This window comes from Tursiops truncatus, chromosome 5 (genome assembly GCF_011762595.2).
Source record: "Tursiops truncatus isolate mTurTru1 chromosome 5, mTurTru1.mat.Y, whole genome shotgun sequence".
NCBI lineage: Eukaryota > Metazoa > Chordata > Mammalia > Artiodactyla > Delphinidae > Tursiops > Tursiops truncatus.
This window is the reverse complement of record NC_047038.1, coordinates 97590982-97609427: the sequence shown is the minus strand read 5'-3', so window position 1 is coordinate 97609427 and position 18446 is coordinate 97590982. Positions and strand designations below refer to the sequence as shown.

Here is an 18446-nt window from a genome sequence, read left to right as displayed (position 1 = left end):
TTTTAATATATAGTTTCATAACTTATCAATCAACTAATCTGTATTGAGAACACCAAAAAAAACCCAATCGAAATCAATGGAAAAGATGGAAAAGTGACTGATGTGGAGAACATGACAAGTACCAAATATTTTTTCATTAAAAAATATTATGGAGGAAAAGAAAATTAATTAAGGCACCTTGCATCTGTCCTATCCATTCATCATCATCAACAAATGTTTATCGAGCATCTATTATGTATGTGAACTAAAGTTCAGTATGTCAATTTCTGATTTCTTGGCACTTGAAAGGAATCTGGAGGTAAATAAAACATACACACATGAAACTGTACCACAGTCACTATCTATGCTCAAAATTAGTGTAACAGGTATGTATTCACAGATCTTTCATTTACAGTAATGGTGAAATAGATATTGGACCAATCCTGCCTCCAAAACAACATAAAAAGTTGAAAGAAATGAAAAAAAAATTTAATAGCATAAAATCCTAACAAGAAAGAGTAAAGAGAAGAGACTAAGCGCAAAGACGTGAACCATAGCTTCTGTTTGAAAGCATTTGCTGACTGTGGAAAGAGAGCTGAGAGGCAAAGAGGCACTTCTGCTGGGGAAAAGTGGGCTCGGCTCTGGGGTGTTCTGCCATCTGCTGGAAACGCTGAAAGGCAAGTTGCAATTTCCGGCTGACTGATAAAACTAGAACAGGAATCTAAGGTGTTTTACCTGCCAAAGGAGGAAACACTAGCACTTTGGAAGTATGGTTACAAATTCTATTCCAAGGATCATCTAGTAAGAAGACCAATAAATTTGGAAGCCTTGGTCCTAGACTCCTAACCCTGTCAGGTGTCCAGCAGAAGGAAATGAAAATCCTCCCTGAAAGGTAACATCATAGACCTCCAGTTGTTTCTAAAAATACATTTAAAAATAATTTGCCAACAACAAACATTACAATGCATATGACAATATTAGCTGGAATCAACAAAAACAACAGTCAATAGCAACAAACAGGGACTCCAGATACTGGAGTTACCAGAAAGACTGAAATACACTTATGTTTATCAAGTTTATAGAGACAAAGACAGGCTTTTAAAAAGTTTCACAAGAAACTAGGAACCATAAATAGTGTCATTTGAAAAAAGAATCACCAAAAGCTATAGAACTAAAAAATAATATTACCAAAACTTGAAATTCGGTGTAGTTCTTAACAGCAGACTAGACACATTTGACGAACTGACAAACTAGAAAGTAGGAGAACTTATCCAGAATAAAGCCTTGAAATGGAAAGTACAGAAGACAGAGTAAGGGGCACAGAGGTCACAGTAACAAGGCCTAACAAGGGTTTTACCCGGGGCCTAGAGGAGAAAATAGAACGGGACAGAGGCAACATTTAAAGAGAGAGAGGGCTTCCCTGGTGGCACAGTGGTTGAGAGTCCGCCTGCCAATGCAGGGGACACGGGTTCGTGCCCCGGTCCGGGAAGATCCCACATGCCGCGGGGCGGCTGGGCCCGTGAGCCATGGCCGCTGAGCCTGCGCGTCTGGAGCCTGTGCTCCGCAACGGGAGAGGCCACAACAGTGAGAGGCCCGCGTACCGCAAAAAATAATGATAATAATAAAATAAAATAAAGAGACAGAGAGCTGAAAAACCTCTCAGAACAATGAATGATCCAATCCATTGATTCAAGAAACAAAATGAAGCTTAACCAGGATAATGCGGTAGAGCAGTGGTCCCCAACCTTTTTGGCACCAGGGATGGGTTTCGTGGAAGACAATTTTTCCATGGAAGGGGTATGCTGGGGCGTGGCGGTGGTTTAGGCGGTAACGCGAGCAACAGGGCGCGATGGGGGGCGGCAGATGAAGCTTCGCCCGTAGCTCACCTCCTGCTCTCTTCTGCGGTCCGGTTCCTAACAGGCCTCGGACCATTAGCGGTCCAACGCCCGGGGAGCTGGGGACCCCTGCGGTAAAGCACTCACAAAAATTGCCCACATTTCTTTTACTCTCTGTATCTATGCCCCTTTGCAATGTGACTTCGTAACTCTTCACATCAAGAGGTAGAGTTTATCTCCCTACCCTTTCATCTGGGCTTGTTTTGACCAATAGAAGGCAACAGAAATAGAAGTAAAGTGCCCGTTCCAAGCCTGGACTTTAAGAGAATTTGTCTTTATCTGCTGGAACGCGGCTTTGCCACATAAATGGGTCCAGGCCGACCTACTGGATGATGAGATATGTAGCCCAGTCACCTGCCACCGCCACAGCCAACAGAGAAGCAGAGCTGCCTACCTGACCTGACTGCCTACATGTAGCTGACTCCAGGTGCACCTGGAGCCCCTGTGGAACCAAGACCACGTGGAATAGGGAAGAATCAACCAGCTGGGCCCAGCCCAAAGTACAAAACAACAGAACTATGAGCTAAATAAATGATTGTTGTTTTAAGCCGTGAAGTTCTGGGGTGGTTTATTTCACAGCAGAAGCTAATTGACATAAGTAAAATCAAATCCACAGACACATCATAATGAAGTTGCAGAATATTAAAGACAAAATCTTACAGCTAAGTGCTAATATAATTTTTTAGAAGACAGAAATAATTTCCTAATGAGGTTGAACTTTTTTTTTAACATCTTTATTGGAGTATAATTGCTTTACAATGTTGTGTTAGTTTCTGCTGTATAACAAAGTGAATCAGCTATACGCATACATATATCCCCATATCCCTCCCTCTTACATCTCACTTCCACACTCCCTATCCCACCCCTCTAGGTGGTCACAAAGCACCGAGCTGATCTCCCTGTGCTATGCAGCTGCTTCCCACTAGCTATCTATTTTACATTTGGTAGAGTATATATGTCAATGTTACTCTCTCACTTCATCCCAGCTTACCCTTCCCCCTCCCCCTGTCCTCAACTCCTTCTCTATGCCTGTGTCTTTATTTCTGTCCTGCCACTAGGTTCATGAGAACCATTTTTTTTTTTAAGATTCCATATATATGCATTAGCGTATGGTATTTGTTTTTCTCTTTCTGACTTGCTTCATTCTGTATGACAGACTCCACGTTCATCCACCAATGAGGTTGATCTTTAAGCAGTCTAAATATTTGGACTTAGTTAGTGTTAAATGGGAAAGAGTAGGAGAAGACAGAAATTCTAGGCAAAAAAAAATTTGTCTGAAATGCAGTCCAGTTTGCTGAAAGTAATATAAAACCAAAAGGTAGGTAGGTGTTTCGAGTTAAGGGCTCTGAGCCAAGCAGACAGACTGTATTCTGGCTTTGTCACTAGCTATGTGACCCCAGAGCAAAGGGTTTCACCTCTGTTTTCTCACATGTAATGTAAATACTATCACCTACTGTTTAAGATTTAAAAATGTAAGTAAAGTTGTGCTTGGCATATGGTAAACACTAGATTTTAGGGAACTCCACTCTTCAGATGGGAACCGCTGAAACTTGTGTGTGGGAATAACAGAGAACCAGAGAATCTGCGTTAGAAGAGGACTTTGAGGTCTGACCTCTGTTTCGTGTGTGTGTGTGTGTGTGTGTGTGTGTGTGTGTGTGTGTGTATCCTCTATTTTTTGACAATTCTATTCCACTGTATTACTAGAAAGCTGTGATCCAAAGTCTACCTCTGTGAGGTAGAAAAGTCTATTTTCTTTTCTGCAAAACAGCTTTTTTAATAGTCAAGGGCAGCTAAAAGGTCTCCCTTTCTCTCCTTTCTCCAGATTGACAGCTTTTTGTAAAATGAAGCATTTAGATTTCAAAGGCCTGATATTTTCCTCTGAATACCCTCCATACCACAGAACTGGGAAGGAAAAAAAAAAAAAGGTCATATTTATATAGGATTGACTCAACAAAGACCTATAATCCATGACCTCAAACCTGCCCTCAAAGAGATAACATTCTAGTTGGAAAAGCAAGAAGTAAAAAGACAAAACAAGTAAGTGCTATCATAGAGGTAAACATAGGATGCCACTGGGCATGGGAAGAGCAACTAACCAGGTCCTCCATGTGTTGATGGTTGTTCAGAGAAGGTTTTTTGGAAGAAATAACATCTGAACTGAATTTTGAAGAATCACACAGGTTTTAGCCAAGTGAATAAGATAAGTTATCACAACAAATGCTCCCTCTCTCAAGGCTTTTCGCTTCTTCTAAAACTTTATATGAGATAACGAACACAATGCATAATATGTACAAAAGCAGTCTATATAATTTGCAAAAATGCTTCTCATGTGATAATTTCTTACATCAATTTCAGACTGTTGTGTTATTTCATAGTTATGGGAAAGCATTTCTAATTGAAGTTTTGACAAGAAAAGCAGTGTAGTCTGATGGGTTAAAAATGAGCTTTTTAGAGTAGACAAACCTGGTTTCAAATATATGCTCTGCACCTTTTCAGCTATTCATTGAGTCAACCAATATTTATTGAATAACTACTGTTATAAATATTCTGCAAATTGCTGGTAACACACAGTATCAGTATTTTAAAAAGGAATTTACTCCATTACTTCTTAATATGGAATCCTTTGTTACTCAGCTCCTAACATAAAGCCTAAAACCACTGATATGTTCCAAGAGTATTTCTCTCATAAAGCATGTAGCTGGCAGAACTGTTTTCTTATGAAAATAAATATGACACGTTCTTGCCCAGATAGGACCAGATATGTACCCACAGGCAAGGCCAAGACTTTCCTCAGGAAGCACTGGCTATCAGTTATCAAGCACATTATTTTATTTTATTTAATCTTCATAATAATCCTGTGTACTAGATTGTTACAGTAATGGGATCCAGTGTAACTTGGCCACTCTTCCCATAAAGAGGTAGACTCCATTTCCCCTCCCCTTGAATCTGGCCTGGTCATGTGACTTACTTTGACCAGTATTTGAGAACTGATGTTGTGAGACTTCCAAGGGTAGCTTTAAGAGACCTCGCAGCTTCCACTCTCACCCTCTTGGAACACTCCCAAGGCCCTGTAAGGAATCCTCAGCTAAACTACTGAATGAGAGGCAGTGTGGAGAGAGACCCAGCCAACAGCTAGATGTGTATGTGAGTCCATTTTAGCCCCACCAACCCCAACTGAGCTGCCAGTTGACTGCACTTGTATGAGTGGGCCCAGACAAGACCAGCAAAATAGCTCAGTAGACCCAAAGCATATTGAGAAATTATAGTTGTTTTACACCACTAAGTTTCTGATTTGTTTACAGAGCAGTAAATAACTAAAGCACCCAATAAGGTGGATACTATTGTTTATCTGCAATTCAGAGCAGAGGAAGTAAATGCTTAGCTTAAGTTTCAGAATCCCGCAAATACATGAAAACTTTATCTCTTCTGATAACTAATAAACTTTTTTTTTTTTTTTCTGTACGCGGGCATTTTTTTTTTTTTCTGTACACTGTTGTGGCCTCTCCCGTTGCGGAGCACAGGCTCCGGACGCGCAGGCCCAGCGGCCATGGCTTACGGGCCCAGCCGCTCCGCGGCAATGTGGGATTTTCCCGGACCGGGGTACGAACCCGTGTCCCCTGCATCAGCAGGCGGACTCTCAACCACTGCGCCACCAGGGAAGCCCTAATGCACTTATTTTTTTCACCAAAACAAAAAGGAGAGCAGGCATGGAAAAAAAAATATAAGCTAGTTTTACTTTCATCCAAATCTATTAAAATTACATGCAAAACGGATTGAGCTACAAGACATATTCAACTTATTTCCAACCCAGGGATTATTACGTCCATACGTATTTACTAACTGCTTAATAATAATAGTAACAACGACAATCCTATGGCTGTTTCTAAGTGTCAGGTACTGTTCTAAGTGATGTAAGTGTGATATAAGTGCATATACACACACATACTCATTTTGTCCTCAGACAGGATATATATGATCATCCCATTTTCCTGAGAGGGAAATTGCCCCACAAAGTAGTTAAGCCCAAGATACACAGCTAAATTTCCCACTGATAAAGCAGATTACATTTACCACCAGACAAAAACATAAAACAAAGTCAAGGTTTCAGCGGCCAGGTTAGAGCAGTCGTATCCTATTGAATGGATCAAAGTGATCTCAGCCGTCGGGATGTAAATTGGATCAACTTGACAAGCACACTTTAAATAGAATGCATGTTCATTACAAAAAAAAAACAAAAAACAGTGCTGTGAAATCTACAAAGAGAAAACTGACATCTTTCTGTAACTAACACCGCTTGCAGGGCAGGCACATATCACAAATTTTAAGTTGGAGTGCACCTAAGCCTTCCACATAAATTCCGACCAAATTCCTAAACAATCCAGATCCCTGCAAACATCACTACTCTAGACATCCCGACCCATGTTATGGTGACATGCCGCCTACGTGCCCTTCTTCAGAGTTGGTGGCGGAGAGTACCCAAAACACAACCCACAGAAGATGGTTCAAGTGGCTCTGAACGACATGATAGCGGCCATACCTCCTCAGCCCTCTCAGCCTCAAGAAGCCATCTCCCCAGAAAACTCTACACCAAGGTCCCAGAATATAAATTTCCCTTCAACCAAAACGAAAAAAGGGGGGAGCAGGGGCAAAGAGAGGCCACGATTCAGTGTGAGAGGCCGGCAGGCGATGGGAAGGGGCACCAGGGAAGGCTTAGAAGGCCATGGAAGCAGTCGTCCCACAAACCGCGCTTCTAGAATCTTAAGATACAGGAAAGGATGCCATCAGGGACTGCAAACGTTGACAGTCACCCCAGATCTACGGTCCTGAGGGCTCCTTACACAAGGTCCCTTCCAGTTTTCTGCTGCTCCCAACATTTGCCTACACAACCGACCTCAGGCCCGCCCCCTTGGTCATCAGGCCCGCTCCTAGCCTCACATCCGAAAGCCGCCGTCAATCCAAGGAGAACAAGTCTCTGGCTTTACTCTCCACCTCCCAGGCCCCTGGGAAATACTCACTTGCCCGCCAGATCTTTATGAGAGCCGCTCGAATTCATGAGCTGGGCCAAATCCTGTCGCACGGCTGCCGCCATCTTTCTCCCAGCTCAGCGAAGGCTGCGAGGCCTCTCACAGCCAAAAGAAAACGAGTGTAGGCCTCCAGAGTGCGGCTAGAGGGAACCCGAGATGCCACAGAGTAGCGCCTGTGTGGGCCAGACCGCCGAGAGTGGGAGCCTGCGTTAGGCCCGCCCCCAGGGTTGAGTGACGCGAAGCTCCACTCCTCAAGTCCGAGGCCGGCCCGGGCTTCTCTCACAGGCTCAGGCTCGCACGCTCCCACTTCGGATTGGCGGATGAACTCCAAGAGGCTGTGTCGCTTGTGCAACCCCAACAAATGCCCGATACGCAAAACTACCGGATTTTCATCAAGTTCCGTGTCTCACGTCTGTGGTTTACCGTTCCTTGTTCTTTAAGGCAGCCCTTAACTACCCGTGGTAAAGAACGAGTTGTTTTTGGTTACAATTCACCACAGACCGGTACTTTTTGTAAAGTACAATAAAAAAGGTCCCCATTCCCCTTCCCATTCTGCCCCCTTTATATAGGTTGATCATACCTCCCAGTTTGTCCAGGACAGTGCCATTTTCCATCTGTTGTTCTGGAGTAATTATTAATAACATGCCCTTTCACTCTACCAACTGTTCCATTTGGATGACAAATTATATGATCACCTTACCTTGATATGTAATTATATTCATTACTTATGTATCCTTGTAGAATTTGCAATTTTTTTTGTCCTTTCTAGCTTTTGCAAAAGATAGCACATTCTGCTCTTGATTTTTTTCTCTTCTTGAAGATTTTACCATGTAAGTCCAGAGAGCTTCCTCATTTTTTAGAGCTGGAGAGTATTCCATATAATGAAGGGATGCCATTGTTCATTTAATCCGTATAGCTAGACACTTAAGTTGTTTTTAATCAATCAACCAATGCTGCAATGAATAACCTTGTATGTACATCATTTTATATGTGTACAGGTAGAATACATTCAAGAAGAGAGTCAAAGCTTAGATGTACTTACAATCTTGAAAGATATTACCAAATTGCACTTTATAGGAATGGGACCATTACAAGCAGCAACACATAGGAGTGCAAATTTCTATAGCCTTGCCTACAAAGGATGTTAAACTTTTGAATTTTTGCCACTTTATATGTGAAAAGAAGCATGTTCCCTCTTTTGGGAAGGGGAAAGAAAAGAAGACCAGAACAGGGAAATCCTTTGGGAAAGTAATGTGGTGATTACCCACATCAATTCAGATCTCACTCCATTGTTAAGAACTTAGTCAAATCACCATGCCTGGCAACAATGAGACTGGAAACTTAGTTTCCTTTTCCAGGGAAAAAGGAAAGGATGGTTTTGGAGGGGCAGTAGGCAGTCTTTACTGCCATCTGTCCCTCTGACCATAATATCTGTGTGTATCCTTCTTGTAATAGAACACTCATCTCTAAAGAAGAGTGTTCAATTTCCCAATTCAGTTTCTCTAGCAGCTTAAAATCCAGGATGTCTGATGATGCACAACCCTCTCCATCAGGTTGGGATGAAACTTTTCATGGCACTGTAAAACAAATTATCTGCCTCATGCACAAACATGTAATACAAAGCAATAGTGGAGCAAGAACAGGAGGAACAGCATAACCACAGTTACAATCCAGAAAAAGTAAGAGTGGGAAACACAGCAGTTACTTGTCCACAGCAATGGTAGAATCCTGGGCAGGAATTATGAACACCCACTACCCTGGTTAGACCCTAGTAGTGCATTTTGAGAGGATCATTGCATTGTTCATTGTATTCTGTGAGCCTGAGCTTTGCCCTCTGAATACAAGTTAACTGGATGTTGGAGAGTAGTCCCTCTTTAGGGAAATGTTTTAGAGCTTGAACAAGTGAGGGCATTTGTAGGCCAGGTTTATCAGTGTTTTTTTTTTAACATAATTTCACTGAATAGTCAGTAAACTCTGTTCGCTTATAGACAGTTTCAGGGACCAATAATCACACCCAAAGTTTTTTCTAGAAGTAGTCGTTAAATATGCCCTATTTCCTGACTTCCACATGCAGCCCATTCTTAACATCTTAATCATGGCATCCTTGAAATCACCTGAAACAATAAGATTAGGTGTAAAGAGGACTCTATTAGTTTGATTTTTGCTTCAGTTTATCTTTCTTTTCTGATGCTTTTTTATTTACTTGCATTTGCAAAAAAGTCATAATGGGCTCTGAGAGATCTTTAAGCCAAGTCTTCTCTTCTGTTATTTAAATTTATTTATTTATGGCGGCGTTGGGTCTTTGCTGCTGCGCGCGGGCTTTCTCTAGTTGCAGCGAGCTGGGGCTACTCTTGTTGTGATGCGCGGGCTTCTCATTACGGTGGCTTCTCGTTGCGGAGCACAGGCTCTAGGCACGTGGGCTTCAGTAACTGTGGTGTGCAGGCTCAGTAGTTGTGGTGCACGGGCTTAGTTGATCTGCGGCATGTGGGATCTTCCCAGACCAGGGCTCAAACCTGTGTCCCCTGCATTGGCAGGTGGATTCTTAACCACTGCACCACCAGGGAAATCCCTCTTCTGTTATTTAGGTTTACACAAGCAGTTGGCTTTTTCAACTTAGTGAAGCTCCAGAATTTCTGGACATTCTGTTCCCTTTTTACCCTGACTTCAAACTTTACTTGTAATACCTTGCTAAAAGACAAAAAGAAGCAGCCACATACACAAACTGGCTCTTTCCAGATATCTCCACTAGAGCTACAAGCTAGGGAGGGAGGTTGTCTGCCTTTCTAGTTATTGTAGGCAACAATTTTACTAAATTTTTTTGACATGACAAGGCCTCCCCCTTCCAAACTCTTTATTACCCCTGCCCAAGTTCTAAGGGAATACTACATATTTTTAGTTTTTGCTCATAGCATTGAGAAAAACAAACCTGGATGGCACTGGAAGCTTATTCTCTCCCTCTCTCCAGTTGCTTAGCAGGAAAGTTACTAGGCACATCCGAGTTAAGGGAAGTGCACTGATGCTAGTTCTTTTTTACTAGGTAAAAACTTGGATCCTAGCCCCAACATACTGAGTCAAAATTGCCATGTTAACAAAATACCTCTAGTAATTTTGCACATTAAAGTTTGAGTAACAATGCTCTAGCAGATGTCACCACTGGTATATGAGCTCTTCTCATTAAATGCTTATTTAATAAGGCCATTTCTCTGGCCAGGGATCTCCCATTTTCACATAATCAACTAGATGATCTCTACCCCCTCACAATTTCCCTACAAATATGCAAAGGGAGACATCCTAACATCTTTTTCCTAGCACATCTTCCACTCAGCATCCCATGTGCCCAGCTCAAATATGCCTTGCTATAGAAGTAATAGAAAAAAAAAGTATAAGTGAGTGTATGTAGTGCTGTTTTCTGAGCACCAATTGCTTCTCTGAATTTGTTCCATATGTTGTTAGTGCTGTTATCAAAATTGTTCTATAGTCATCTTGTGTGTTTACCAGCCTAGTCCCTGAATCAGCCATTTCTCCAAGAAGCCCTTGTTCCTTTAGTTCCTTTTAGGAATGATAGTTACAGATAACAACCTGTGTGCTAGGGATGCTTACTGCTACTGTGTTGGTCATTGGGAACCTTTTCATAGGATGGATGTAGGATATATATATATAGATATAGATATAGATATATATCCTACATATATATACACACATACACACACATAATTAAAGATAAAATAACTCATGAGTTCATAGTGATACTTCCAATTCCAATTTAGGTGATTTTACTTAACCTCTTCTGTATTACATCTGTATCTCCTTAATTCCACATCCAAAGTCCTGGTTCACAAGTACATAGAGGATTACAGAATCAGAAAATTCCATAATTATTCATTTAATTCATCCCACATTATACACACAACAGTTTCAGAAAAACAATACTAAAACTAACACCCTCAATACGATTGCTGAGAAGAGTTCAATCTTCTGCTAATCCTCTCCCATTTCCTTTCATTTTTCATAATTGTACTGTAACTATATGATAAGCAAATACAGCCAGTACAAATGGTACTTTCTTCCTTTTAATCCTTATTTAGTCTTAGTTCTATAAATAATACATATTTAATGCTCACTGTCAGCTCTTATATTGATATCTCTCTAGTCCTTTTTGTTGTCTGAAGGTAGTTCTTTAACAGGTTTCTCAGGAAGGGCTCATAGAAGGCATATTCTCAGTAACATCTTCTGCCTTTTATGTTTGAAAGTCAGTTTTGTTAGATATAATCAACCTTGGCTCACTTTTCTTGAGAATCTTGAATGTGGTACTCTATTTTCTTGGGGCATAAAGCATTGCTGAAAAATATCTCATGAGAGTCTAATTTTCTTTTCTTATAAATGACCTACTCTTTTTACCTAGATGTCCCAAATTTATTTTCCTCTAACACCGAGTAATTTTACTAGACTAAGTGTTGGTATTGGTCATTCTGGGTCAATATTCTCAGGTACACAGTGTGCTCTTTTAATATGTAGTTTTAATTTTTTTCAACAACATTGTCTTTCATTACAATCTCTTGTACCTGCTCTATTTCTTTGGTTTCTTTCTTCAGAAACTACTATTATCTATATGTTAAAACAGAAGATCTACCTATCTTTAGTATTAGTCACCCATCCTCAAAATCTTTTTATTCCTTTTTTCACATCATTTTTATTTTAAAAAATTTCCTCCTTTTCATTCTCTATTTCTCTTAAGGCATTATTTTTCCTTTTTATTTACTCCTGGTTTCCTTCTAGTCTAGTTTTCATTTTGAAAGTAATATTTTTACTTCTAATTCGTTCCTGAATTCCACCGCTCATTCTGGGTATATCTGATTTTATTATGGTATCCTGTCATGTCCTATATCATATTCTTTTCTATTTAGTAATTACCTTCCCTTTTCTGACATTCACTATCAAACACTTTTCCTTTAATAATATATGAGAACAAGTTTTCAGCCATTTCCTTCCTTCTAGACACTTTAGTTCCCCGTTACCTGTTTATTATACCTCAATAAATGAGACTTTTAGAATATTTTCTCTGCTATACCCTTCACTCCTAGTGGAGACTTTCAGAACCTACAGTATTTACTTCTGCCCCTTCTACCTCCACTTAATTCCTAGGTTTCGCTGAGAAAAGTTGGTACTTTCTTTCCATTTCACCAAGTTTTTTGTTTTGCTTTGCGGTATGTCTCTTCTATTTTAGGAATCCTTAATTTACCACTGTGTTATAATTCCCACATTGTCATTATTCACTTACATTACTATATAATAAATTCAAGGTGAATTACTCACCACAAATTTCCTTTCTCTTCATCTTCCCTATCTTGATATGAGGTGTCTGTTCTGATTGTTTTATTGTTTGGTAGTATTTACTATTTTTTCTTTTTTTTTTTTTTTTTTTGGTGCACCTGCGCAGCTTGTGGGATCTTAGTTCCCTGACCAGGGATTGAACGCGCGCACTCTACTTGGCAGCAAAAGCACGGAGTCCTAACCATTGGACCGCCAGGGAATTTCCTGTTCGTATTTACTCTTAAGTAGTCACTCAGATGCTGTGCATGGCTAACAAACTTGTGAATCTGTGTACATTCACAAATATCTTTCTGGCATCCTGACAGTTAAATGGGATTTTGTCTGAGCTGCCGTCCTTTTCCCTCAGTGACCTGCAAATGTTATTCCACAGTTTTCTAGCTTCCAGGATTTCAGATAAGTTCAGTGCCAGTGATTTCTCTCTCTCCCTCTCTCTCTTCCCCTTCCTCTTTTTTCCTTCCTTTCTCCCTCCCTCCTTCCCTCCCTCCCTCCTCCATTCTCTCTCTCCCTGTTTTTCCCTTTCTCTCTCTTTCTTTCTTCTCTTTGAGAGACTAAATATGCAAACCGGCAATGGCAAGACCATATATGAAAATAAAACTCTGACCCACAATCTGTAGCAACCAGTCCAAAAAATCAACTCACTATCTGCAGCAACCCTTCTAGGATCCAAACAACAACTCCTGTAGCCATCAGCCCAAAACAGCCACTACCTGATCAATAACTACCAGATTCCCGAGTAATTTAATTTCTAATTTAATTTCTAATTTAATTTAGTTTAGTAATTTAATTTCTAATTTAATTTCTAATTAACTTCTAATTTATGACTAACCAGAGAAGGACAAATATGCCCCCTTACATGGGATACCCCACTTCAAGCTAGGCTAATTACAACCCCCTCAGGTCCACAGCCTCCAATCAGGGAACATTTAAATTCCTTTTTTTCCACTATAAAGCTTTCTCTGCCTGCCTCTGACTCGCTGTCAAACACAAGTGATGGTGACCAATTCCCTTGCTATAGAAAGTTCTGAATAAATAGCTTTTACTTGTTGTCATCTGGTTGGTCTTCCTGTCTATTTCCAACTTTCTTCCTCCTTTTTCTCCCCTGCCCCTCCTCTCCCTCTTCTTCCCCTCCCCCACCTCCGTGTCCTCCCCATTGTTCTTCTTGTTTTTCCTATTCTTTTTGTAGGAAACTTGTTCTTTCCACCTGGAAGTTTTTAAGATCTTTTCTTTACAGGAATTTCCCTCAAACGTGCCTAGGTGTGTCTTTTTTCATTGATCTTACCTGAAATTCAGTGACCCCTTTTATCTGCAAATGCAAATCTATCTTTAGGTCAGGGAAATTTTCTAGTATTATTTGTTTAATATTATCTTCCTTTTATCGTTTCCTTTGTTTCCTTCTGGAACTCCAACTAGTCATATATCAGGTCTCTTGGGTTTATCTTCAAAGTGACTTGCCTTTTTCTTCATAATTTCTCTCTTTATATTTTCGCTCTGTTTTGAGATATCTTTTCCACTTTTCAGGCCACTTAGCAAGATTCAGTTCTCCTTCAATATATCTTCAACGTTGTATTTTAAAAATCATGATTTTCATATGTCTACTTGTGTAAAAATGTTATAGCTGCTTTATTTATAATAGCCCCAAGTGAAAACAAAAAAAGTTGTCAGGAAAGTGGGTAGACAAAGTGTGATATATTCATTCAATAGAACACTACTCAGCATCAAAAAGAAAAACTGCAGATACATGCAACAATGTGAATGAATCTCAAAAACAATATGTTGAGTGAAAGAAACCAGACGTTAAAAAAATACATGTAATAAGGTTCCATCTCATGAAGTTATGAATTAGAAAAAACTAATCTATGATGATAGAAAATCAGAAAGTGCTTGAGGAGGAGGAAATGGAGAAAGGTAGGAATTTACTGGGAAGTAGCAGGAAGTGGAGGTGACGGAAATGTGCCATATGTTGGTAGGCGTGTGGGTTACATGGGGTGTATGGATTTATCAAAGTTTATCAAAGTATACATTTACGATCTATGCATTTCACTGAGTGTAAAACCTTAATTTAAAAAGGGAACAAAATCATGCTTTTTGTTCCATAGTCTTGTGTGTATGTTTTGAATTTAGTCTTCTTGAATGCTTTTATTTATGTATTTTTTGTATTTATTTACAGTTAAGGTGTCTTCTGTCTTCTCTACTAGTTTCAAAGGCTAGTGCTCTTCCAGCCTCAGAGGAAGAGATGCTCGAACACAACTGTTATGCTTCCCCAAAACTCCCTCTGGTATCAAGATGACCAACAGATCCTCTTAATAATAGTGTCCAGGTAGGTCTTATCCTTCCACCTGGAGGTCCATGCATCTTCACAGGCTACACTCTCTTCACTATCTAGTGTGTTCTGATACTCTTACCTTGCTATCTCTAGATTCCCTGTAACCTGAGGCTTCATTTGTGCCATCTAGTGCCCACCATGTCTTTCTGCTTGTTCCCTTGTGTTCATATTTCAAGTGGGCTCATATAGTTGAAAGTGAGTGAAAGAGATGTGCTAGCTTGATTGACTTCTATAAACCACCCAGTACCCAGAACTATGTTCTTTGTATTAAGTAATCACTCAAAAAATACTTGTTAAATTGAGTAAAGAACATAGTTGGATAAATAGGAGACCTAGAAAATCCCAGCATCATTGAATGTGCTGGTGTTTCCATCTAAATCTCCCTTCTCTGGAGGTGGCACTAAAATCAAGGAGTATGTAAATCCAAAGGCTGAGTAAGAACTAATGCGGGTAAGGTGGAGAAGATTATCCAAATCTGCCACCAACTGTGGCAACAACCAGAAGCAGATATTAAACTCGAGTCATAAAGCAAGAGTTCTGAGAGCTAGTAAGACAAATAGGAAGGGGTGGGTTAAGAGAGTAAGTAGAAGGACTATCCTGGGTAAAACTTGTGATAAGCACTGTGGTCCAACAATAGAGACCGTCTGACTCTCTTAATAAAATAACACCTGGAGGACTTCCAGCTTCTGCCTAGCTGGAGGGAGCTGCAAAAAAGCATTGCTCCCTCCACACAACAATAATCTAGGTAATCTATAAAATCATAATTTTTTATTAAGCCAATCAAAGATCTGAGGTCATAGGGCAACCCACTAACTTGAAATCTAAGGAAAGACAGGTGCTTCTAAACACAGATGAGATGCAGGCACTGTGTCATCTATGGCAGAGCATGGGAAGGAAGATGGGGCAGCCATACAAACAGGAAGGAAGAATTCTGCTAAATTTTTAAATAAATTGCTAAAGACTGAGTGTGGGCTGGCATGCTTGTAGAACACCATAGAAGCCACAGTCATAAAAGGAGTCACAACTATTCACAGGCTCTTCTCCAGAGACCACCACTGGGAAGCCAGGACAAAGACTGGGGGCAGGGTGGTAGGTAAGGAAAAGACTCCTGGGTCCTTCAAGCCTAGAGGAGAGGAGTGGCTGCCATTGCAGGAAAGGCAGGAAGAAACCCAGACACTTCTCCCCCAAGGAACAAAAGACTTAAATTGATGGGAGAAGGCAGCAAGCCCTGTTGTTCCCCAAGGCACCAGTAAAGATCCATTGCAGCTGGAAGAATAGGAAAAATGAAAAGAAAAGAAAAAAACCCCCAAACCTCTAATCCCAGGGAAGAGACTGGAAACTGTCTACTCTTAGAGGTCATAATGCTCTGGGAGGGTCTGGATTACCCAGACCCAGGGACACAGAGCCTGTCTAAGAATGAAGTTGGAACAGGACCACAGAGACACTGTCTTCCTTCCCCATCACTACAACCATTCTAGTAAGCACCAAGTAACAAGCAGGTTACTGCTGGGAGAAAGGCATGAGCTTAGAGTGACCCCCTCTGAGTGGTAACAGCATAGAAAGCCTAAAGCTGAAAGTGGAATATCAGCACTGAGAAAAAACTTTAGCAAACCCGCCCCAACTCTAAGCACAAAATAACTTTAGAGGAATTTGAAAATGATGATGCACTGAAGGTAACCATAGCAACAATAAAACCCAAGCCCAGTTCAACTCCTGACTAGAATAACTAAACCTCTTACACTAACAGCTTAGCAGAAAAAGATGCATGCCCATTTTAAAACATAAATAATATTTATCTCCATCTCTCCTGTCTGCACACAAGGTCCAGCATCCAATCAGTAATTATGAGAAACACACATACACACACACACTCACACAAACACACACCACTTTCAAGAGACAAAACAATCTAGAGATGTTGAAACTATCTGACAGGGAGTTTAAAATAATTATGATCAATATGTTAAAGTCTCTAATATAAAATGTAGGTAACATGAATGAACAGATGAAGAATGAACAGAGAGGTGGAAAGTAAAAGAAAATATAAAAAGGAAATGCTAGAAATAAAAAGACATGTCAACAAAGATGAAGAATGCCTTTAATGAGCTCATGAATAGACTCAACACAGCCCAAGGAAAGAATCAGGGAACTTGAAGACAGATCAATAGAAAGAACCCAAAGTAAGAATCAAAGAGTAAAAAGAATGTGTAGGTAGAAGAGTGTGGGGTGGGTAGAGCATCCAAGGACTGTGGGACAAAGTGATCCAAAGTATGTATAACTGGAATCCAAGAAGCAGAAGAGAGAAAGGATAAGGCAGAAGAAAAATTTGAAGAGATAACAGCTGAGAATTTTCCCAAAACTATGAAAGATATCAAACATATCAAACCGTACATCCAGAGAATCTCAGAGAGCTCCCCAAAGGATAAAACACTTATACACACACACACACACACACACACACACACACACACACACACTCCTAGACACATAATATTCAAACTACTGAAAGCCAAAAATAAAGAGAAAAATCTTAAAGGTTTCTGGGGGGGGCACATTACATGCAGAGGAATTAAAACAGACTTATAGTCACAAATTATGTGATTCAGAAGACAATGGAGTGACGTGTTGGTAACGTAAGGAGTCTGGACTTTACATTTTAATGGTTTTCCCTTGAGGTGTACCTTCCCTTTGGGGATAATTCACTAAACACTATCATTCCCATAAAAGAGAAATGAAAAGCCACTGCTCCCCCATAACATTCTGACACCCATGTGGACACTGACTTTGCCTTTAATTTACCTCAGGAGTGGTGAATAATGGAACTATTCAGTAATGGTTAATAAGATCTTACTCAAGGCTTGGGGAGAGCAGAAGGAAATTACACATATATGATATGGTGGACCTAACACTGGTATGGTGCTCAGGGAAGGTAGGCCTTTCTTCATCCCCCGAGGTATATCATGGTTGATCTAGGCAGGAGTCTGCAAACATTTTCTGTTAAGAGCCAAATAGTATTTTAGATATCATGGGCCACATATGGTATCTTTGCTTCTTCTTCTCCTTCTCCTTCTTTTTGCATTTAAAAATGTAAAAGACACAAAAACATTCTTAGCTTGTAGGCCTAACAGAAACAGGCCATGGGCTGCATTCAGCCTGTGAGTCTTAATTTGCTGACCCCTACTCTAGGCCATTTATGGTAATTCCATTTCCTTTTGCTAGTGAATGGTTTAAGAAGACATATATGGTCTGGGTCTGACCAGTGCATCATGATGGGAAGTCTTCTGGGGGACTTACCTTGCAGATAAAAAGTGGTGCATGGGAAGAAATACCCTTCCTCTGTGGCTGATATTTGTGTGTGGTGTGTATTATGTCTATGTATGGTACTAAGTGACAGCCACTGGAAGGCAAGCCTACAATCTAAGACAACACCCTGAGACTGGTGGTGTGGAAAGGAGGAATGAGCCAGGATCTTTGATAATATCTTTTCTCTGCTGAATTATCCTGGGAAAGCCTATTTCTATACTATTTATTTTATGAGCTGTGCAGACAGTTATGAAATATATAAGCTACTTTTACTTGCAGCTGAAAGCAGCCTAGTTAACTGTAGCTAGTAAGTTACAACTATGTAGCAGATAGCTTTGTGGGTAGCTTTGTGAGTTCACAGGTCCCAGGCCAGAGCCAACTCTAGAATTTTTACATTGGAAGAAAAAAGAATAGCAGTTTAACTGGAATAAGGAGGTTAATGCTGTATAGGTATAGCAATTTACAAAGGACTGAAGAGTCATTTGTATTTGTTTTTAAAAGGGGTGTTTTCATGGAGATTGTAAAGTATTAAAGCATTCTGATCTCCTCCCTAAACACCTGTTTAGGCCGATGTGCAAGGTGTCTTCTTGT

The 18446-nt window shown here is 40.3% G+C and overlaps 1 protein-coding gene across 3 annotated transcripts in view; it reads right to left on the bottom strand.

The window, feature by feature from the left end:
- Window positions 1–7051, bottom strand: part of COPS4 (COP9 signalosome subunit 4) — a 36577-nt gene extending 29526 nt beyond the window's left edge. The window contains exon 1 of one of the 3 annotated variants that reach the window (XM_019932848.3): window positions 6890–7051. In XM_019932848.3, the coding sequence (XP_019788407.1) occupies window positions 6890–6963 (74 nt within the window). In that variant the 5' untranslated portion in view covers window positions 6964–7051. Of the gene's footprint in view, window positions 1–177; window positions 213–6889 lie in introns of those variants that run through there. The other 2 variants (XM_019932847.3, XM_073805411.1) reach the window with 2 other exon arrangements.
- Between the last annotated feature and the right edge of the window lie 11395 nt (window positions 7052–18446).